A 24,124-nucleotide genomic window follows, 5' to 3' on the forward strand; every position below is an offset into this window, starting at 1 on the left:
AAACTTATTAATTCTTCAATTTCTGACCAAATTATTCTCAAATCTGATAATTTTATCCCTAAACTTCAAAATTTGTTGTCTTAACCTCATTTTAATTTTTATTATTTGTTCAAAAATTGGGTTATGACATGTTGCACAAGACAATTAGAATTTTGAATCTCGTTGTGAATTATTGACCTCGTGGGAAATTAATATGTTTTCAGATATTAGGTTACTGAACAGGCAAAGCCTGGCAGTAAAACTGAACAATGATTCATTATGTGCTGCAAAAAAAGTTATACAACTTAGTTCCAGATATTCATCACCATTTTCAAATAGCTGAGATGAAGGTCTACAAAACATATGAAGGGCATATAACTTAGTTTTGTTGTTTTGAAGCCCAAAAAGCGAGTTGAAAAACCAGGATTGAACCATCCCGAAATTCCTGCACTGCAAAGATTGTTTCGGTTTATGGCTCTTATCTCAATGCTTAGAGGTCCAAAAATTGCAAGATTAGTGTCATTGGAAAGAAAATTTGATTCTCTACAATTTCTCCAGAAATAAAGATCTTTGAATTCACAAGTTTCCTACCTCAAATCTGGCCTGCAATGTCTGGGTAGGAAGGAATTCAATGCAGAAAAGGAAACTTTCCTCATTACTGCGAGGGTAGAAAAGCCACAATATAAAAGAAGAGAAAGGGGGTCTGAAAACAGAGGAGTGGAGACACGTAGAAACTCTACAACATAGCAAAGAAAAAAACAGAGGAGGCGGCACCAATAGGAACAAAAAGAATAGAGGCAAAAATATTGAAGACCGGGAGGACAACTATCTATTCTACTAAAATTCTCTGTTTTTGAGTGATGTTCATTGTATCAAGTTTGTTTCTCTTTAATTTAACTATGGAGTAGACTTTTATTCTGGGATTTTTGATGTAACCTTACTATGAATATGTGAACAATTTCTTCGATTGAATTATTACATTAAGAAGTTGAGTATTTCATTTTATGTGTAATGCTTGTGTGTGTTTGGCCAACATCTGCATGATTTAGAATTCAATTTGAAATTGAGAAGTGATAATTGTTGTAGCTATTGTTTGAAATACCTTAAGAAATCTATAGGATAGAGATATCTTAGGAACTTTTGTAATCATTACAGGTTTTACAGTATTTAATAAATTTCGACAAGTTCAGAACTTTTGTAGAGTATATGAAATTTGTTTGTTGAAATAATTTATTGATGCTCGAGAGAGATTAATATCTACATTAGGAAAACCTGATTATCAACATTATGAGTAATTAATTTAATCGAGAAAGTTCACATAGGCATACTTACGGTAAGTCAGAAATCCTAGATACAGTACAATTGAATTCATTAATATTTAATCAATTGGTTGTTTGTTTTTAATCATTAATTTTTGTTTCATAAACTATCTCATTTGATTCCTCAAATAGATCATAATTTAAAAGACTTTGGTAATTAGTAGTAATTTTTACAAATCCTCGCAGGACGATACTCTACTCATCACTTTATTACTTGTTACGATTCGTGCACTTTCGAAATTAACCAACAGTCGCAATGCGATATGGTTATGCATTGATGATGGAATGAACATGAGATATGTATAGGATGAGTTGTTGATAACTTGAGACATCTCGGTATAGGGGGGACTCAATTGAAATTTTGGTAGAAATTTAGTTACAGTGTAAAAAAAAATACCCGTATCTTTACGTACCAAATTGTAGGAATTAATTTTAAATGCTCACGAAATCGTCGGGCGTTACATTACTAATAAGGCCAGCTACCAAATCCTCACCCGTCGATGTGGGATATTACAATCCACCCCTCTTATGGAGCCCGATGACCTTGTTGGCACAACCAGACATCCAATGAGGTCGGCTTTGATACCAAATGTCACAGCCCGGCCCAACCTGGCAAATATTATTGGCTTTGGGCCTTACTGCCATCACGAATTTGTTTTTGGAAGCCACGCATGACCCCAAAACGCGTCTGACAAGTCAACAACCAACTTTACTAATAAGGCTAACTATCAAATCCTCACCCGCCGATGTGAGATATCACAATTCACCTTTTTTAAGGAGCCCGACGATACCATCGGCACAACCAAACAACCAATAAGGCCGACTCTGATACCAAATGTCACAGCCCGATCCAACCTGCGAAATATTGTCTGCTTTAAGCCTTACCACTCTCACATATTTATTCTTGGCAAACATGCATGGCTCCAAAATGCATTTGACAAGTTAGCAATCAGCACTAATAAGGTCAGCTACTAAATCCTCACTCGCTAATGTGAGATATTATATTAAAAATATACAAGTTTGTATGCTAGTGTTATGCTGTGGAGATAAAAAAAAACCTTTAACTGTAAAACAAAATATCCAAGTCTAAGGGAACTCGTTAGCATTATTAATAAACTTGAAAATATAGTCATTTTGAATTTTTCTCCATCAAGATAATTTTTCTTATTAACATATTTTTTGTTTATCTCGGTGAATGCAAGCTTTTTTTGTTTACTAGAATCATTGTTTCTATTAAAAGAATATTCTATAATTGTCACAACAAATTAAAAAAAAAATCAAAATAGCATGTTCATACTTTTATGTGCGATTGAAAGTTAAAATAATAATAAATATGATAAAATCATGGTCAAAATATATTTAAAAATTCTAAGATTAAAAAAAGTGATTTAAATTGAACTCTCATGAACAAATTTTTATGTCATATATATAATAATTGAAAAAAATTATTAAAATTTAAATAAAAATTTATAAAACAAGGCTTACGCATCTGACCTTGCTTTATATTTTTATTAAACTCTACTCGAATGCTGGAGCTCAATCAGTTGTTCCTCTATTTTTATTATCTCAGCATTAGTTGTTGAAAAAAAAAAAAAACAAAAAAACTGGAAACATCCTCTCGTGGTTGCTAGGAGTTGGGAGTCACAAAAATTTACATGACTGGATGAGATAACAACAACATCCTTGTAGAAGAGGTTGCCGATGCATTGCGGTTGCTGCTCATTGCGATGTCTTTGCAAATGAAACCCACTAGCTGCTGATGCAAAGCTTGTTGAATTTGCCACATGTTGAGCTTGAGCTTGCATAAAAGCATTAGTGTAGATTAGTTGAGTCTGTTGCAGTGCATAACTGCTACTGCTACTGCCGCTTTGAACAAGATTTTGAGGAGATGCAGAAGTGCATTAGGTAACTTGGTGCCTATAGATGATGATGATGAGATGTGGTCCGAATAAACACTTCCATTACTAGTTGTTGGTGTTTCACTATGAATGGAAGTTGCAGCTGCATTGTTGAAACAGAGGAGTCTGTTAAATATAGCCAAGAGAACACAATTGACTGCCCAACAGTTAATGGGGTCTGTCCTCCAACCATATCGGCTTTCCTCTCTCCTTCCATATTTGAAGTGTCATTTCCTCCATTTTTCTCTTCTTCAGGCACACGGTAATTCATCTGTTGTGTTGCTTGGGCCGCAGTGATGAAGTGATAGCCATGCCTTGCTGCCGTTGGAGGGCTTTGGAGAAGAGCATGATTCTGAACCAGCAATGAAACATCAAGACCTGGGGAAGTTGTGGTTCCGTTGATGGAGCAAATGACATTGCAAAAGGAGGAGGTGTTTGTTAGTAACATTCTGATTTTGCATCAGCTGCCGCTACTAGTTCGGCAGGGAATGATTCTGTTGATGATTTTGCAGATGGTTGGATCTTGATGATCGCTGCTGATTCCACCTAATTCAATCCCATGTGGTTTATGCTGCTGATTCTGCAAATGCTTCTTGGATGACGAGGAGCCACTAGAAATACTTGGATTTTGATGATCCTGTTGACTTTGTTGTGTCTGTATGAATGGTTATTGATGATGTCGTGGCATTTATTGAAGCAAAACTTTAGCTACTTGAAAAAGCTACATTGTTAGCAACAGGGGAAGGCTGGTTGGATAGAAGCTTTTACTACTGCAGTAGCTTGTTATTGATCCATTGAGAAGATGAAAGTGAGCCCTTGCTTGCAAAATATTACTATGAGCCCTAGGGGGCAGAACTCGCTGAAGCAAAATCTGCAAGGGCCTAAATACAAAAAAAAAGGACGTTATGTACAAGTTGAATAAGAAATTGGATAGCTGATAGAATTGATTCAGGCAACAAGGAAAATATGGGGAGTCGCTAGCAAGGTCATTTATGTTACAATGATATATTCTTATTTATTGCTTTTCTGAATATGAGATCATGTTCTTATATCATATATAAGGCTGCTAAGTATTGAAAGTAATAACTATTTACACAGAATTTGGCTGGGATCATGGTGATACATATTTTGTGGAGCTAATGGATTCTATCCTCGTGATTTCAGCAATTAATCTCAATGACAGTTCATGCCAACACTCTCCCTCAAAATGGTGCATAGATGTCTTCAATGCCCAACTTGTCTAGCAAGTTATGAAATACTTTGCTTGAAACAACTTTTGTGAGAATGTCCACTAGTTGGTCTTCTGATTTTACAAATGGAAATTGAACTATCTTGGCCTCGAGCTTTTCTTTGATAAAATGTCGATCCATGGCCAATCAACTCCATGAATCCAAAACTAATTGGAAATTACATCAGATTTCCAATGGCTAAGGCAGTATGAGATGCTATTGCCACAATGTATTTTGATGGCTCCAACACCTCACAAGTCTATGATCTCAAGAGAAGGGTGACAAGACTCAAATAGGGGGAAGGATCAATTGAAACATATTACAACACTCTTCAAGGTTTTTGGAGAGAGATTGATCTTCGGCGTCCAAATCCCATGAAGTGTGAAGTTGATATACAGAAATATAACTCTATTATACAGGAAGATAGAATTTATACTTTCTTGGACGGACTTGATGATCGCTTGGACAAGATTCAAGCTGATGTGCTTCAACTTCACCCTTTTCCAACAATCAAACAGGCATATGCCCATGTAGGATGAGAAGATCTGAGACAAATGGTGATGTTATCAAAAGCAGATACCATTTCCAGCATGGCCATGATATCAAAAGGAGGACAGAAATCACAACAGCATCCTTCTCTTCAAGTGGTAACAGATGGGAAGCTAGGCATGTAATCAAAAACACAAGCTGAGGGAGGTGGTTGTACACACTGTGGGAATATGAAACACACTAAGAAAACCTGTTTCAAGCTCCATGGATATCCGGACTGGTGGCATGAACTCAAGACAAAGAAAAAGCGTGAAAGTGGTCGGGCTACACTTGTCAGCGCTGAGAGCACTTCTTTTTCTTCCATCAAACCTCACCTTTCTCTTATATCTCAAGAGGATTCTTCACCAGCAGCAGCAAATTATTCCCTGGCCCAGAATGAATCAGGTAACCTCGGTTGGATTATTGATTTTGAGGCACCTGATCACATGACATTCGATCCACAAGACTTTATTGAAACGACTCAACCAAAATGGATCTCATGCATACCAATGTAAATGGTGAAAAATATCCAGTTACAGGGGCTGGAGAAGTGGCATTGTCATCCTCTTTTTCTTTATCAAACACTCTACTTGTTGCAACTCTTTCCAATAAATTATTGTTGATAGGACAAGTTACTGAGGATTTGAACTGCTGCCCGCTAATCTATCATAAAATTTGTTTGTTTCAGGATATTCTAACCAAGGAGATTATTAGTTGTGGTACAAAACAAGGGGGGTTGTACTACATTGATGACTTCAGTGTTGGTCAGGTGAACAATGCTCGTCATCTTGGTAACAAAGAACATGATATCTGGTTGTGGCATCACCGCTTGGGACACTCGTCATTCTCCTACTTAAGACATTTATTTCCTAGTTTGTTTTCCAACTCAGACAATACAATGTTAAAATGTAAAACCTGCATTTTAGCTAAAAGTCATCGAGTTTCCTAACCAATAAATTCAAAAAGGTGTGAGACACCATTTATGTTAATTCACTCGGACATTTGTGGACCAGCTCCCGTTTCAGTTTCTTCAGGCATCAGATGTTTTGTGATTTTTGTGGATGACTGCACACGCATGGCATTGCTATATTTGATGAAAAGTAAGAATGAGGTAGCAAGGATTTTTCGCTCTTTCCATACTATGATCAAAACCCAATTCTCTGCCGAACTTCAGATCCTTCATTCTGACAATGGTGAGGAGTATGACAATAAAGAGTTGCAGGAGTACTTCCAAGCATGTGGGCTATACCATGAGACAATATGCTACCAAACACCACAGCAAAATGATGTTGCAGAGAAGAAGAACAGACATATTCTGGAAACAACTTGGGCCCTCTTAACAGCAGCAAATGCACCTCTACGGTTTTGGACAGATGTAGTCACAACCGCTGTCTACTTGTTGAACCGAATGTCGTCTAGGGTCTTAAACTTTAATACTCCATTACAAGCTCTCACCCATCATGTGCCTCTCCCGTTTATACTTATGCTTCCACCAAAAATAATTTGGATGCGTAGCTTATGTCCATCTTCACAAAAATCAAAGAACTTCATCCATGTGCAGTCCGCTGCATATTCCCGGGCTATACACAACATAAGAAGGGCTACCGATGCTATGATCCTGCAACAAGACGCCTTTACATCACAATGGATGTTACATTTCTAGAAACTGAATACTTCTTTCAAGAGCCAGCTTCTCATTCTTCTCTTCAGGGGGAGATGATTGGTGAAGAGTAGAATACGGACCATGGTTATAATTGGGAGAACTGGCCATGGTTTAGATACACAAACACAAGAGTTGGGTAGAATAACGAGACAGAGAATGAACAAGAACAAGAACAGCCCCCTCTCGGTTCAGTATCAACCAATCATTCTCCTAAGAATAATCTTGAGGTATAGTTCGCAAATCTCTCTCTTAATAATATTAAAGATGGTTTTGTTGGCTACAAATTACCTCCTAGGTGTAACTGGGCAAGCCACCAAGTTGATACTCACCAGACCATAGAGAGGAGAAACTAAATATCCAATTGCTAATCATGTCAATACCCAAAGATTGTCACAGCCACTCAAGACCTTTGTGCAAAAGCTGTCTTCTGAACACATCCCAAACACAATGCAAGAAGCCTTGAGTAATCCAAAATGGAATCAAGCAATAATCGAAGAAATGACAACTTTACAAAAGAATGAAACATGGAAGATCATGCCACCAAAAGGGAAGAAAGCAATAGGATGTAAATGGCCTAGATGAGAAGCAATAATCGAAGAAATTGGCTTCTAATCTAGGGCAACCATGAGGCTGTTTTGTGAGAATAAAGCAACTATACAAATTGCACAAATTGCACATGACGGGACAAAACACGTCATGAGATCATGTTCTTATATCATATACAAGGCTGCTAAGTATTGAAAGTAATAACTATTTACACAGAATTTGGCTGGGATCATGGTGATACATATTTTGTGGAGCTAATGGATTCTATCCTCGTGATTTCAGCAATTAATCTCAATGACAGTTCATTCCAACAATTTTTTGGATGAAAGGCTGTTTGGCGATGCTGCGCTATAGTAAAGAAAAAAAAACAAAGCCCTTGATCACCATCGTCACAAAGACAAGCTAAGGATTAGCAGAGTCACAAGACATGCTGAGAATTAGCAGGATCCTTCTATGATTGCTGGTAGCAAACAATAGTCGAATGGGGCTGACAATAGCTCGCAGCCCTACAATAAGTGTAGCTGTTGATTAATTGAATGGAAGCAGGCAAGAACACACAAACAATTCTATCAAGTTTAGTCAAGTTTCTTTCAATGGCAAGCTCGCGCCATCCATCATGCAGTTGCAGGAGCAGACATGGGTTAACACACACATATAATATGCTTTCTAAGTCTCGGTCTTTGAATTAGAAGCAAAATCAGAAAACAACAAACCCCAACCAAAGCCAAATCAAACTCAGTCGACATAAATCCACTCCTCAAAACAGAGAAACCTCTCTATAAGATTCTTCCCCGCTCCCTTGGATGACTGTGTCCCTGTCTTGTTTTCCACTACTGGTCTCTATTCTCTGCCCTTTTCTTTATTCTAGGCCTTTCACAATTTCACTTTTCTCCATGCGGTCAAAAATAGGAAGACGGTGCAAATGCCTTTATAAAAGAAGTATTAGGTTATGAAAATATAATTGCTTAGTGGTATAGATCATGAAAATATAATTGCTTAGTGGTTGTTAAATGGTATAAAAGTATTAGGTTAACAATTAGATAATAAAGTTAGAAGTTGTTAGTTTAAGTATTTTACAGGGGCTACTGTTTGATCCAAAAAATGATTTGAATAGATACAGTTTTTTATCCAAATTTTATACATAGGAAAAGCTTGTTCTCTCTGGTTTTTAATACCATAAACGGTGCATTAATCCAGTTTTTATAGAAATAGCTATGATGAAAGTAGTAAAGAATACGTGGACTATATATATGTCAATAATGCCCAGAAATGATTTCGGGAATTATTATAAATTGCTATCTGGATTATATATATATATGTATAATAGAATTCTGAATGTTCTAAGCTATGATTAGTTTATCAGGTAGCATGCAGTTAACAAATTATTATAGTTGAGTCTTGGAGGGATTTTAACGGGTTTATATGCTTGCGAATAGGTTTTTTGAGCTAAGATTTCAGACCTCCGCTGTTTAAGTAAAGAAAGTAAGTAAATATTCAAACACCCTATTATTTTTAAATAGAATAGATATTTTTCTAAATTATGCATTTTTTCATCTACTAAATGTGTGTGTGTGTATATATATATATATATATAAAGATCAAGCAATGGATATGTTTAGATTGATTTGCTTATATGCGATATTTGTGAACGCATGATATAGAATTTCTGTAAGAATGTTTTATAAACTGATTTATGAAAGAAAACGAAAGATGCGTCTTTAATGTCTCCATTCTGCACATGTAAATCATTACGTTTCATTCTTAATGACCAGGCAAAGTATAGAGAAGTTTGTAGCAGCGAGCAAGAACCCTGAGCTCACAAACCACATCGATATCAGAAATGCGAGGAATCATTAGCAAAAGTAAAAACAAATAATGACATAAGCAAGTGTCGGTCAAGTAATATACATAGACATCAAAATGCATAGACATTTATTTTTACTTCCTCCAGAGTATAGAAGTTTACTTGGCCACCCTTCTGTCTAAAAATTGTAGCTACGAGCTTCATGGTTAATTTTCTTGAACTAGAAGAAACTTCATTTATGGCTATGTTCCAAGATATACAAGTGAATTAGTTGCAAACCATGGGAGTCTCTGTGAAAACATTACAATAGCATTTACTCTGAATATGAACACCTCTATGCATGTGCTGTAATTGACAAAGAAAAGAAGAGAAATCCTTTCAATTTATGAAAATGCAATGAGTTAACCTTATCTCACACTGCAATATATACTCTACAGTATTCATGTATGAAAACATTTGAATAGGGATAAAGAAAATAATTCATCAAACAATATGAGGGTTGTTTGGAAAAAGATTATGGAAGACCACCAGTATGAGTGTTGTTTGGAAAAATAATTCTGTAATTGACTTTTGTAACTTGTCAGGTAACCACAGGTAACTTGTGTGGACCTCCATTGCGAAACAATTGTAGTGAGGAAGCAGTGCCATCCCAGCCAGTGCCTAATGATGAACAAGGAGATGATGGTTTCATAGACATGGAGTTTTTCTACATCAGTTTTGGTGTACGTTATACAATTGTGGTGATAATGATTGCAACAGTTCTCTACATCAATCCATATTGGCGATGCAGGTGGTTCTACTTCATCGAAGACTACATAGATACTTGCTGTTATTTTGTGGCGGCTAGTTTTCGCAAGTTCTCCAACTTCAGAAGGTGAATTTGTTAAATTTGTTACTAGGGAGACGGTCGTTCCTAGTTTGTGATGATTGTTTGTCCTGTATGTCTAGCTATTGGGTTCTTCATTTGCAGTGTACTGTCTCTAAGCTCAACCTTTCTATTTGAATAGTTATTTGGGCTAAATATATAAGCTGGACTTGTCATTCCTAAATCATTAGGAAGGGAATTGATTTGGATTGGTCATTGACTCGGCTGTGATTACTCTTTCAACTCTCAAGACTTGTCTGAAAATAAATTGCCAAAACCACTATTAAGTAGAAACAAAATATTAAGAGATTGAGACCAAAAGGTTTGCTTCCTCTGTGATCTTAGGTTCGAGACCTAGATTGCTTATATGATGGCCACTGGAGGCTTACATGATCGTTAACTTTAGGGCCTGTGGAATTAGTCGAGGTATGCGCAAGCTAGCCCGGACACCCACGTTAAACTAAAAAAAAATAATTCTATGCATTGTTTCAAGGGCGACCCCACCTCAGTTATTCAATCAAAGCATTGAAATCGGAGCAAGATGATCCACCTTATTCAACAGCCTTCCTGGTCGTTTCTCCTAGCTTCTTTGCTCTGCTTCTCATTTCCTCTGCTTCTTTGAGAATTTGAGTGATTGCCTTCTCTACAGCTTCACTTTTAACATGATCTCCATGCACTCTACGCCATTCCCTTAACTCCAGTTTTTAAAACATCAGTCACCAACTTTTCATTATAGAATTGCTCATCAAATATTGGCCTTTTGCCTTCAAGAGTTGAGTTCCATCCTCAATGAGTCACAAATGCACCTATTGCTTCATGATAAAGAAGCAAAACTTGGAGTGCCCTTCCTCTGATAATTAGCCCTTTGCCTTCTATTCTTTCCTCAAATCCTTCAGGAAGAAAATCTTCCTTGTCTTATTGACTCTTTTTGTTTCTTCTAACTACCTAGATAAATTGATGCCCAGAAGCTTCGAGATCTGTTGCAATCTCCTTAAGCTGAGAGGCAATGAAGTTTGCCATGCTTCCAAAGCAAATACAAACAACTGAATTTGGTTTCTTTGAGTCGAGCCACTTCAAACACTCATGTTGAGCGATTGAGGCTTCTTTTCCTCTTCCTGCTTTATCTTCAATGTCTCTATTGCATAGTGAAAACGGGCCTACGTTAATCCACACCCTCTTTAATTGACCCAACGAGACTATATCCTAACCATACAGATTCCTCTTCTACAGATTATTGGATCACTTTATGCAAAGCAGAGGAATGATTTTCTAGAAAAAGAGTGTCTTGGGAACTTACAGTAGATTTCGTTGGAACTCTTGTCTCAGGACAGTGGCATAGCTTCTTGAATCTCTGTTTCTAATCGGAACAGGGGAGCAACGAGAAGCTTGGAGTGGTCGCAGATTGTCTTTCTTTTGCTCATGAGGCTGCCTGTGGAAACACTGAAGATTTGCCCGCAGCTTGTAGGAATCTGTGGCAAGTTGATTCTTGAGAGAACCAATTAGAAGAGAATCCAATTGATGAGCTAGGGTGGCAGTGGCCATCCCAGCTAACATAAAGAATACGTAGAATAACAGAGGGATGGTGGGAAGAAGACGAGAGAAAGAGAAGAGGGAACAGAGGGCAAAACACGATAATTGAATTGCATTCTATATTCTCCTTCTGTGCCATAAGTTGTTACAAATATAGTAGATTCTAGAGAATTTGCTAGCTTAGTTACACGAGTCTTTCGCAATAGTAACAACTACCAGAAATGAAAAACAAGACTGGCGTGGCCGTGGTTATATTTAAACGGTGCGTGTAAGCAAAGGGCATTGGCATTTGCTTGGTGGATCATTTACCTCAGTGATGGCTGATGTATCACGGTCAAGTGATGCAAATTCACCTCGAGGATCAGCTGCAGCAGCTATTGCAGAGCTATGAATCCAAAATAAATTAATAAGTTATGTATTTGCTACTCATCAAACAAAAAGAAACAACTGACACTGCTGAAATTGAAAGGCAACAACTTTTAAATGAGAGAAAGGAGCAGCCTGTCACCTTTCAGTAGGCGTTTAATCTTCAAACAACAGCTGTCTATCTTCAAACAGCAGCATTCTTTTAGTTTGTGATGGCAAAGGACCAACCATATATGGTTGCCTTGGGGACACTTGTGGCTGTTGTGATAAATTAACACTAGTTTTAGACGGAGCAACAGGTGATGGTGTTGTTGGGTCCAGTGGAGAAGGCAACTTTAGAGGATGATGAAGCTGCTTGATCATTAAGAAGAATATCAACCACATGCAGCTCTGGTTCAGCAGGTAGTTGTGGAGCTTCAGCAGTTACAATGTCGTCAAAGACATTGGTAACAATGATGTCACAAAAGTTGATAGCAGAGCGAAAAGCTTCAAATCTCAGCTGGAAAATCTTGTCCTTGTTTAAATTTTCAATCACGGGAGGTGGGATGCAATCAATGAACCCCCTTGTCATAGAGATAGCAGTGGGCAGAGGAGCCAAAGAAGTTTTCAGCAGTTTTTCCAACCATTAGAAATGTTGCAACATCATTGCCATCAGTCACAATACAATCTAGTTTCCCAAGAAAAATAATCAACCCTAATCAAAAGAAAATGTATAATCTAGTTTGGGACATGAAAGATAAATAAACATAAGGCATTATTAGTTCAGGAAAATCCATAAAATGTTTAGAAGTTAGATAAATAAACATTAGGAATTATTAAAAAGATGCAAAGAAAATGCATAATCTAGTTTGGGACATGAAAAGCAATAGAAAAGAGCTCCTAACCATGGAACCACCGTTATTTCATTGTGTCCAATACATGTAAAAATTATGCCTTTGTTAGAAAATGATTTTGTGCATAAGGGGCAGCTTTGATACCACCATTCTCTATGAAGATCATATCAGCTATCAAAGCTTTACATGTAAATCTTTCGCTCTACACATTAATTACTGAGAAAAAATATAGTTTGATGTGTATTTATAAAGAGCAGAGTAAATGTTGAATAAAAGATGAAGCATTAAAAGAATAGTTGAGATTATTGCTGACATACTTTGTGCTGATATGGATCCAGTCAAAGAATTTCTTCGATAGTCTTCATGTTTTTATTTATTTGTTGTTTGATGGATCTGATGACATTCATGGAAGTAGGGAGTTGATGAACCTCAACTGGCAGATGATTATAGCTGAGAATAAAAGCAGTTTTATGTTAAAAGAAAATAATAATAATTTAAGAACATAAGCGAGACAAAAAGAAAAGATAAAGAGCTAGCTTGCTAGTACATATACCTCAAGAATTTCTGGGTTGAAAAACCACAAGGAGGCAACAGTGCTAGTGAGATTTGGTTTTTCTAGGAGTAAAAGGAAGTAAATTGATTAAAATTATTTGAAAATAAGTTAAATGATAATGGGAGAAGGCATGATAGCTAGGTTAGAAAAATATATAAAAACATAAAATTAATTTTTTAGATTATGGAAAACTTTTTATAGCATCCGCTGATTTGATAGTAATCTCTTTCAATGATAGAAGTAGCAAACAACTACCTGCAGTTGAAGTGCGAAATGCATTGAGCCCCATCAAGAATTTAATAAATTGCATTTTTAATTTTACTAAATAATTTTTTTGGCTATGGTTAATTCAAACATAAAAGTAACCACGCAAATAAACGAAAATATATCTTTGCCTTTAGCATAGCTGAGCCTTTGTATTGCGTTACCCGATGAAATCATGATGAAAATGATTATAAATGAGATAACAAAGTATAAAGCTAACAAATGGTTTATTAGCTACTGTCGGTAGTTTTAGAAAGTTTCATAGGGAAAAATTTTAATTTTACAATTAATTCATTCCTATAAAATATAAATTATTTTACAATTTTTAGTTATATATTTTATTATATTATAAAATATAAAATATATTATAATTATAACGATAATTATATTATAATTAGAAATCTAAGTCAATTCTTGGTTTAGTTGTATCACACATTGCTATCATCTTTGTAATAAATAAAATAAAATGAAGATATTTTACAAATAATTCATTCAACCATGGCCTGTGTGTCATGTTATTTCTTAAACCTACACCACTGCCATGTGTGTTACAAAGGGTTAAAATAAAACATGGACGTAGCATAAGCTTTGTTTTTTCAGAATATTAAAAGGTTATTTACTGGAAAAAGAAAAGGAAACATTTGATGATACCAAAAGGATAATAATTAAGTTTTTTTTTTTTCGGATTCAATTGTAAAAACAGCTGTCAATTTTAGATTAAAGCTTGTAAAAATTAAAGGGTGAAGATAAGGAAGTCTATTGTTTTTTATTTAGTACATGGAACCTTGTAGACATCCTTTTGAGGATCTAATTGAACAAATTTAAGAATTAAGAGCTGAAATCAAAAGGGGAATATATGACCTAATTTAGTTTAGGATTTTCAAAATAATGTTGTTTTATTTAAATAAAATGATATGTTTTGATAAAAATAGAATGTTTTGATTCAATACAACATTATACTCGTCAACGTCAAGTTATAAAAAAAAAATCTAGATAATATGTCATTTGACAGTGTTCACTGTCCCCTTTTCAGCCTCATAAAAGCTGACCGAGAGGTCCCTTTTTCAAAGCCATTTAATGTATCTCCCACCCTTTTTTCAGAGCCATATGTGTGACTTGGGCCTTGAGCCCAATAAGCATAACCTATGTGGCCTAGCCCACCTCAACCTTATGAGCATGTTTGGCATGCCTGATTTTTACCAAAGAAGAAATGGTTTTTTATTTTTTTTAAAGACATGTTTATCAAACACAATCTTCAAATTTTTTTCATGTCTCTGACTTTTAGATAAAGATGTATTTAGCAAACACGCTTAACAACTCACTTTTTAACCTTAGTTTGTTCATTATTTTAGTATCTAGTCGAATATGCTCTACATAATCTCAAAACAATTCTAAGAACAAAAGTTTTATCATTTTAAAATTATTTGCAAGTCCCTTACATGTTCTCCCAACAATTTCACTTAATATCAAGATGTAAAACTTACACTATAAATACTAACTTGATATTAAAAATATTTGTTTTTTCTCTAAAAGTTTGAAAAAAAATAAAAAAACTAAAACAATTATTTCAAAAATACAAAAATATATTTTTGTTTGTTTGCATACAACCAATTCCTAATGTTTTCATGCATAATTTATAAAAAGCAAAAAAATTGCATCATTATCATATTTAAAAAAAATACAAAAATAAATATTGTAATTAATTTATGATTATTCATTAGAGTTTAACTAAAATTTTAAAAATACCACATAAATTAAATTTTGTAATTGATATTCAGGGTATGAACTTTATAACATAATGTTAACTTAAATTAAACGAATTAATAGAAATAAATGTTATGAATTAGTTATAGATTTTATTATTTTACCTATAAAATTACACTGTAAGAATACGAATGAGTGCGCGTAACAGTCCCAATTATGTTGTTCCATCAATGTAAAAAGATCACAATATATGCTTTTAAATTGAGGGTAATGTTTTTTTAGGTCCCGCAAAGATTGCCATTTACTCGAAGAATTAAAATGGACTCCATTTTATGCGAATAAAGGTCTAATTAAATCATATCATTCATGAATTAACAATTAGTAGATGGTTATAAGAAACTATTCATCTTTTAAAGGTAAATCAAATGGAAATATATGCAATAGTGTTTACACAAAATAACACGCTTCAAGTCTAGCTGAGAGTTTTTATACACATAAAGTTTACACAAAATAATATGCTTCAAGTCTATCTGAGAGTTTTTATACACGTAGAAGATTATACAAAATATATAGCTTATAACATGTACTAGTTAATACAAATATGCTTAAGGTTAATTTGTACATAAGTTTAACAAAAACAGAGTCCTAAAACTAACGAGCTCTCTTGGTATTAGAAGGATCTGTTATAAAAACTTCATATAGATGCAATTATATTGGTACAAGTTACATATCTTTAATTGGATACTCTTATCTTCTTACATGAACTCATAACTTTGTTTAAATGGATTTAGGGGTGAGCAAAAAAACCGATAAACCGATTTAACCAAGAAAACTGATCAAAAATTAACCGAAAAAACCGAACCGAGAAAAAAAACCGATTAAACCGATTAAAATTTTTAGAAAAACTTCCGGTTCGGTTCAGTTTTCGGTTTTGTGCTGTTGAAACCGGTAAACCCAAACCGAACCGAACCGGTTCTAATAAAAAAATACTATAAATAGAAAAAAAATCTTTGCCTTCAGTAACCTAACCCTAGCAGTGCGGCCGCCCCTTCTCTTTCTCTCAAACATCAGAGACACGCTCAGCTAAATCCTAACCCTAGCACACCCGCAATCGCCGCCTTTCCCTAGATTCTCAAACACCAGAGACATGCCAAGCATCAGCTGAAATCCTAACACCAGCACCCGCGGCCGCTCCCCCTTCTCCTTAGAGTCTTAGACTCTCAAACACAGACAACCAGAGAAACGTCAAGCATCAGCTGAAATTTGAAAGTTGAAACCAATCAAGCCTCTCAAGTCTCAACAATAGATCAACGTGTTCCAGAACAGCAGAACCTATCTAGTTGGCCTTTCCTCTTCATCTATACAAGATCACATACACTTCTCTGAATCTTTATAACATTTCACATATGCATCCTGTCAACATTCTCTCATTGTCATTTTTTTCAGCCCCTTCTACAACAAGATCATAATTTATTAATGACCTTGCTGAATTTCTTCTGGTAATTTTTTTATTTTTATGGTTGCAGATAAGATGTTGGGTCTAAAACGGACTATACTACTGTAGATTCGAGAAGAAAGTTTGATTTTATTGCAGTAAGTTTTAATGATGTTTTTTCTGTTTTAATTAATTAATTAGTCTATCCTCTATTATATTTATTGTATTTGCTTTTCAATGCAGAGGTCAGAGACACGGTTGTTGTTTTGAATGCTCAAAAATCCATATCTAATGTAACCATTTGTAGTTTTTTATTGGGTTTTTATTTTCCTGTATTGCTTGCATAAATGTTTGTGATTGCTTTAATTGGGTTTTTATTCTTGAGCAATGAAAGGAATGTTTGTAGAATTGAAAACCCATGTTTGTGCTTATTTTCGTTGATAATTGAAAACCCATGTTTAAGCACTGAAAGGAATTTATATATTTTGATCTAGTGCTTGCGGCATTGCAAATTAATTAGTTAGAATTGCAAATTAATTATTTTCTTTTTCTTCAAATTAGTCAAATTGACAACAACAATATGAGGAAGTGCAGAATATGTAAAACTGTTTTCCAAACCACGTAGGCAGAATTGAAAACCCATGTTTGTGCTTTATTTTCGTTGATAATTAAGGAAATGAGAGATTCCTTATATGTATTTTGATCTTCAGTGTACGTGTTGGTGGAAAATCATATTGATTTTTATTCTTTATATGAAAAATTGTTTCTGCTTCTATTTGGATTTTTGTTTCTCTGTTCAGCTTCCTATTTTCATTCTATTACTTGGAATTTCTCTTGAAAATTGCTCAAATATGATGTGGAATACTTTTATTTTTATATCTTTTAATTTAATTCATCAAGTTATAATTTTATATTTTTAATTTCAGGTTTCGATGGTGATAATTGGACTATTGGAGTATTTTATGATAATGTTAGTTGTTGTTTTTGTTAAGCCCTTTGAAGGCAATGCTTTGTAATTTGTATTTTAACTTGTTGGTATGCGTTATTTAAACTTATCTGCAGCAGGAGTCCTGCCCCCTCAAACAAAACAAATGAAAAATTATTAGGAAGGCAACAAATGAATATTCAGTTGCAAAAAACAACCCAAAAAAAGAATTGATTTGGTTAAGAATCTTATAAGAAAAGTAGACAAAATTGTCATTAATTACAAGCCCATCAAAAATTTAATTAAAAGCCCATTAGAAACAGCCCAAAATATATTATAGGTTTTCTCGGTTTTTTAACATTAAAAACCGAACCAAACCGAACCGAAACCGGTCGGTTTGACTCGGTTTCGGTTCGGTTTCGGTTGATTTTTTTGAAAAAAATATAATTCGGTTTGGTTGGTTTTTTAGGTAAAAACCGAACCGAACCGAAAATGATCACCCCTAAATGGATTCACTAAGTCTTCAACTTTGCATGGTCCAACTTAAATAATTTTGATCTATTGTACTTATCAATTTTCTCCATGTCATCCAAACACGGTACCCTTCACAAATTGAGTCTTATTGATCATTCCTGAGCGTGGACACCGTTAGCTATAGTTACTCGTATTAATTATTTCTTGGCAATCCTAATACGAATATCATTAATCGAAGCTAATCTTATTAATCGTTCCCCACAGTTCTAACACGAATGTAATTAGCCGAGGCTAATTTTATAATTTATTTTCCAGCAAATCCTACCACGGATGTCACTAGTCAAAATTAATCTCATAATTCATTTCTCAACGCTTCTATCACGGATGTCATTAGTCGAGGCTAATCTCATAATTACTTTCCTAGCAAATCCTACCATGAATGCTTTTAGCCAAAGTTAATCTCATAAATATAACAGACTTTTCCTCCTAAAGAATTAAATTACATCAATGTAAAGGGAAGGGAAAACCACACACCTGCTCTGCCTGTCTCATGACTTCTTCCAACAGAAAATCCAATCATGATCGCTCCTCCTAAATCATAAGAAAATCTTTGGTCATGTTTCCTTCAATGTTTTTAAACCCGGCCCGGGTCACTTGTTTTGCCTAGGTCACCGGGTTAACCCTAACTTTTTTTATATATATATAAATCAAAATAATATCATTTTGATAAAAAAAAAAATAATCAATAGGTTACAATCAGGTTTTGTCGGGTCAGCCAAGTCACCCCGGGTTGTGACTTCCCCTGTTTTTTCTTAAACCCGATCTAGTTCCAACCCCGAGTTCTAGGTCAACCCGTCAGGCCGAGCCGGGTTTCAAAACTTTGGTTTTCTTCAAACCAAATGTTATATTAACTCTATACTCGGTCATTATACATATTGTACTTTCCATACATGTTCATTTTCTCATCATATCATATACATACATATGAAGTATAATTGGCTTGGATTTGTAGTAAATCCTGTGAAATTTTTGCTACAATATCCTCATCATTCTCTCTTCCCCCCTTTTCTTTTCTTAAAACCTCTCGTCCCGCATCATCATGTATGGTTGTGACATAGAAACCCATGCTGCAAGCTTGACATATTGTTCTGCTGCATCGTTGGTATAGAACCTTGCACATTCAATGATTGCAACTGGGGATTTAGTTGATTTTCATGGGACTGCAATTGACGAACTGGAGGCTGGGGAAGTTGTCCTAGCTGTAGATTAGGAATTGGCCTCCTGAATCTGCTTGGGTTTAGAAAACTTACAATCTGCTTCTCATAGGAACCCAATTTCTCCTTGAAACTAGGTGTGATGTTGTTTTTAGAGACCTGTAAGAATGTTATCAAGCGCTCCAACATGGCCTTGAATACCTGTAGCTTTTCAAGCTGTTCTGACTTCGGTTGTTGCGGATGAGAGTCATGCTGGAAAGCAAAGTTAACATACACGAGAACTAAAAATTGCATGATACAGTGACAAAACATTAGTGAAAAAAAATGTTTCTATTCCAATTCTTCTGTGTCGATACATGGTTGTGGGGGAGGATGGGGGGAGGGGTAGGTGATTAGTGCAGATGATACAGTGACAGGCAATGCTGATGAGGTAAACAAATTAATACAAAAGCTCAACGTGGGGAAATTGCAGATAATCATGCGTGGACAGATAATCCGGAAGAAATTGCGGAGACAATTTACCTGCTGTAACTTGGCAGCAATTCTCTGGTACATTTCATTTATTTCAGGGAAATAAGTCTCCTTCATCACTTTGATCTAGGAAGTACAAATAACCAGCAAAACATTGTCGGTCATATGCTTGATTTCTTCAAGTGCCAGTCAGAAAGAAAGTAACACAAACAAACTAAAGGGAATTGATAAAAAAACAAAAAAGGCAGAGGACAACATAAATTAGTTGAGATAAAAATAGCAGAGTGGAATTAATGCTGGAAACTCAAGAGGATGTCAATATTGATGGAATGGAAACATGCAAAGGGCTGTGTAAGTACACCTTCAGACAAGATTCAGGGTTGGTTGAGTTCAGTTACTTTGTCTCACTGCATAATTTTTTTATACAGGTGGTAATGAACTATCAAAATTGAGCAATTTGGAACACCTTGACTTGGAATTAAATCACTTTAATAACAGTATTTTATCATTAATGGAGAGGCTTTCATCTCTTAAATTCTTATATTTGATTAGGATGGGGCTGTTCCTTCAGATGTTGATGGTGTTTGTAATAATGGTTTCCTTGCAAGGATGGCTGCCTCTTGGTTGCTTGGAGGAAGAGAGAATCGCTCTCTTTCTCCTCAAAGATTCTCTTAACTATCCCAATGGCACATCCCTATCCTCGTGGATTTTTAAAAGGCCACGCCGGCACGCCCACTGTTGTTCTTGGGAAAGTATTATCTGCGACAGCAGTCACCGGACTCTATCTTGATGGCACAAGGTACTTATATGCCTTCCTTTTGAACAACTTTGAAGTCAGTGGCACTGTATCTTCTTGAGGTAAATTAACAAATTGTAACTCCATATTACTTATCTGTGACTGTGCCCTGTGAAGAATTCCTCTTTTCCTATTAAACAATTTGTCCATCACGTTTTTGCTCCACCAGTAAGATGGTTCACTGTAAAGACAAATTTTGGAAATGCTTTTGGTTGATCTATTTTATGTTATTCTCCGAAAATATCTTCGTTCCTTGATAGTCTTCTCTTGGATATGATAAGGTACTACTCCATTTTGACTTTGCTTGCCTAGCATTTCCCAAGTTCCTTTACCATCAGTTGAACCTACAATCTTTGGATCTTACAAACATCCAAATAAAGGGAGAGAATTTTCAAATTGGTTGATAGAGAACAACACATACCTTGGTGCAGAAGTAATGAGTGATGTAAACTCTTCATCAAAACAATGAAATTGGAAGACTTGCAAACTCTTCATCAGGTGTGTTCTGCTCAGATAGTGCAATTGACCATATCCTTCTTGTTCTGTTTCTTGTCCTTTTGATGATAGCCAATTTTACAAGATTTAATTCTTCTTTTTGTTTGAAGGTTCTCCGAACTGGACAAATAGATTTGTCTGAATTTGGGATCAAACCCAGTAAATATGAGTGGTATGTGGCTCCAGAACCTGCAATGGTTCTTAAATACATTGTTTTCTCTTTAGCAAATCATTTACTCGTGTTCATCAGCATTAACTAAAGTCTTTACTTAATTCTTTCTTGGGAAATTCTGATTAGGGTTGATTATATAACTAATGATTATAGAACCCTGTTCGGACTAACCTGAACAGCCTCTTCAACATGCAGTCTGCCAAACCCAATCCAGAATAACAAGGCATCCTCTTAAATGATTAATTCACGTAGAAACTACTAGTCCTAAGTTTATAAATCCAATCATAGAGCAATCAGTGAACAAACTTCATTATTATATATCACATAAAAGCTAAAAAAGAAACAAAACTCAAATGAAAATCACTTGAAACTAATAAAATCCAAAACGATGCACCAAGGCTTAGTACCATCAAGATAAAAGACTATGAAAATCAAACTTGGATAAAATGGGAAGATTGTTCACTAGAAAATAATAGTAATTGTTGATGCACACTTCAATAAAATGAAACCAAGCTTGTTGCCAATATAGATTTATATACATAATTGCACTTATCACCAACAACACTATAATGTATACAACCCCAAAGCTCACATATAAAACCTATATATCCATGAAGCCATCATTATCTGCATTGTTCGTTGAAGTTGGCATTAGTGATGGTAGCATAGCCACACCATATATTTTGGGTAGTGGTTCTCCACAAAAAAAGGATTATCCTTATAGCAGCTCTCTTCAAATGTGGCAAATTGTGTAACACTCACAAGAGTCTCGCTAAATCTTTTAAATCTATTAACCTTTCTGGTCTATTATAATCTAAATATAGTAATTTAAGAGATGAAAATCCCTCCACAAATGATAAAATATTGTTATCAAAATGATTAATTCTCAAGTCAAAATACTCCAAATTTCTCAATTTCTGTAATTCATAACCCCCTATATAAATAAATTAAGACTTCATGTAAAAAATAAATAAATAAAAAAGATATTATCAGAGTAATCTAATTATGATCAATTAAGAGGTTGAGGCGGTGAAAGTTTATGTAAGAGGAGTAATTATTACAATAATGATGTCATGATTATAAAATATTAGTAATGTAATAATACATGTGAATATAGGCTATAAATGTTATAAATAATAAAGTTTAAAAGATTATTTCAAAAGATTTTGTTTCCCACATTTAAAAGATATTATATTAGTATGTTATCCTTTTAAGTTGAAGTATTTAAACCAAAAATATTTTTTATTTTACATTGAAAAAACATAACTATTTTCTTGTTAATATAGAGTATATATATTAAAGGACTTCAAATTCCACATTGAAAAAATAATTTTTTTCTTATGAGCATAATATATATTTTTCTAGTATTTATATAGTGAACTTTGAAAAGAGTTAATAACCAACTAAAAAATATATAAAAAGGGGTCTTTGACTAGGTGAAAAAAAAATCAAGTCTCAACCGGGTTTTACCGGGTCGCCCGGGTCATGGGTCAACCCAGCAGGTCAACCGGGTTTTGCTTACCCCGATCTTTTGCCTTAACCTGACCGGTCTCGCCACTGGGTCGACCGGGTCCCGAGTCAACCTGTCAGGCCAGTTCGGGTTTTAATATATATATATATTCTTTTTTATAATGCTTTTAATTTGAATATCTTTTAGAAAAATATGGTTTTATTTTGTTTTGAATTTTTTTTTTAATTTTATATCTCATAATTTGATTTTTATATTAATTTTGGTCATTATTTAATTTTCTCTTATTTTTTTAATTCAAATTGTTTATCTATCAGATTTGATTCTTATTTTTTAATCAATATTTATTTTATTTAAAATAATTTATAAGATTATAATTATTATTTTTAATTTTATTATCTTTTAATTTTATTTTTGTTATATGCCATGTACAGCTTAGGGACCCATCCCTTTGTATAAAAAATGATTTGACGGTGCTTGGATTGGGTGTATGCCTACGTACTTAGTTTTCTAAAAAGGCCTTGAGATTTTTTTTTTCTATGTAGTGTTAGTTTTTAAAATCAATTGGAGTTATTTTGATGTTTATCACACGTGTATTATGTATTCAATTCTTTAATAGTTAGAAAATACAAAGAGTTAGTGACACTTACACAGAGTATTTGTATCTTGTTTTTTTCTAATTAAGAACTTGTATTGATTTATGTATTTATTTTAATTTGAATACTTGCTCTTATGAATTTTTATCAATCAAGTCTCTATATTAGTTTTGTTTCCGGAATGCAAATAACAAGATTAATAGTATATTATTTTTAAATTTTTTTCAAGGCCTAAATTTTCCACATGTAATTTCTATAGATATATATAAATAGCAAGTCTTTTATATCCATCATCGTCATAATTTTATGCAATTCATTTTTTTCTGTACTCTATGATTTTGATGAACATGACTTTTTTAAGCTAGTTGTAGGATATAGAAATTTCTTATAACATTTTAGAAATATAATTCACATCTGAATTGATAAGTTCACAAATTAATATAATAGGTTTTAATATTTATTTTTAATATATATTTCAAATTTATAATAGTTATAAAGTTTATTTAGTTAATAAAAATTGTTCCACTTTTGTTATATCACTTTCTTTTTAAAGGGTTTATGTACAACCTTACATATTATTTTGAAGTTTATTTGTTTTGAATTTAATATATAAAAATCTTTAGTATAGATGAATTTTATTTTTAAAAATAAAAATAAATTTATTTTCAAATAATATTTCTAATATGTGCAATATTGCATATTATTTTTTCTTCTTTTATTTTATTCAATCAATTGATAATGTGTGTATTGTTTTTATTATTTTTTGATTAAATAAAAAAATTATTTTAATTTGAATTTTTAGAAAATACAATTGCGTAAATGTCATGTCTTGTGAAATTAAATATTTTGATCTACATCTGTCTCTTGATTTTTTTAGTTTTTATTTTGAGTCATCGTTTATGGTTTTTTTTATTTATTAACACACATAATTCTCGATTTATTTGACTATATTTTTATATAAATTTTTTAATTTTAACTTAATTTTTTTAAATAAAAA

General features: G+C 34.0%; 1 protein-coding gene and 2 long non-coding RNA genes across 4 annotated transcripts; 1 reads left to right on the top strand and 2 right to left on the bottom strand.

The window, feature by feature from the left end:
- Positions 1-9,176: 9,176 nt before the first annotated feature.
- On the bottom strand, positions 9,177-11,992 carry LOC118038116 (uncharacterized). 2 transcript variants are annotated; one of them, XR_012169390.1, is made up of 3 exons: positions 11,870-11,992; positions 11,671-11,746; positions 9,177-11,300 (listed from the first exon to the last, which is right to left on the bottom strand). It is a non-coding gene; the product is annotated as an uncharacterized lncRNA (long non-coding RNA). The 2 variants fall into 2 exon arrangements; XR_004685723.2 differs by lacking the exon at positions 11,870-11,992 and having other exon boundaries at positions 11,671-11,800.
- A 4,100-nt stretch (positions 11,993-16,092) lies between these two features.
- LOC140955453 (uncharacterized) lies at positions 16,093-17,638 on the top strand. Its single transcript, XR_012169512.1, has 3 exons — positions 16,093-16,420; positions 16,608-16,674; positions 17,443-17,638. It is a non-coding gene; the product is annotated as an uncharacterized lncRNA (long non-coding RNA).
- A 1,374-nt stretch (positions 17,639-19,012) lies between these two features.
- Positions 19,013-19,717, bottom strand: LOC140955414 (mediator of RNA polymerase II transcription subunit 15a-like). Its single transcript, XM_073408154.1, has 2 exons — positions 19,652-19,717; positions 19,013-19,381 (listed from the first exon to the last, which is right to left on the bottom strand). The coding sequence occupies exons 1-2, from the start codon at positions 19,715-19,717 to the stop codon at positions 19,013-19,015; spliced, it is 435 nt and encodes a 144-aa protein (XP_073264255.1).
- Positions 19,718-24,124: the final 4,407 nt, after the last annotated feature.

The sequence above is a fragment of the Populus alba genome, chromosome 3 (genome assembly GCF_005239225.2).
Source record: "Populus alba chromosome 3, ASM523922v2, whole genome shotgun sequence".
Taxonomy (NCBI): Eukaryota; Viridiplantae; Streptophyta; class Magnoliopsida; order Malpighiales; family Salicaceae; genus Populus; species Populus alba.

Excerpts from the sequence above, each read along its gene's own strand:
- LOC140955414 (XM_073408154.1), bottom strand. The coding sequence starts at position 19,717 with ATGAAGGAGACTTATTTCCCTGAAATAAATGAAATGTACCAGAGAATT. Across the intron at positions 19,382-19,651 it reads TTGCTGCCAAGTTACAGCAG|CATGACTCTCATCCGCAACA; the intron begins GTAAATTGTCTC and ends TTTGCTTTCCAG.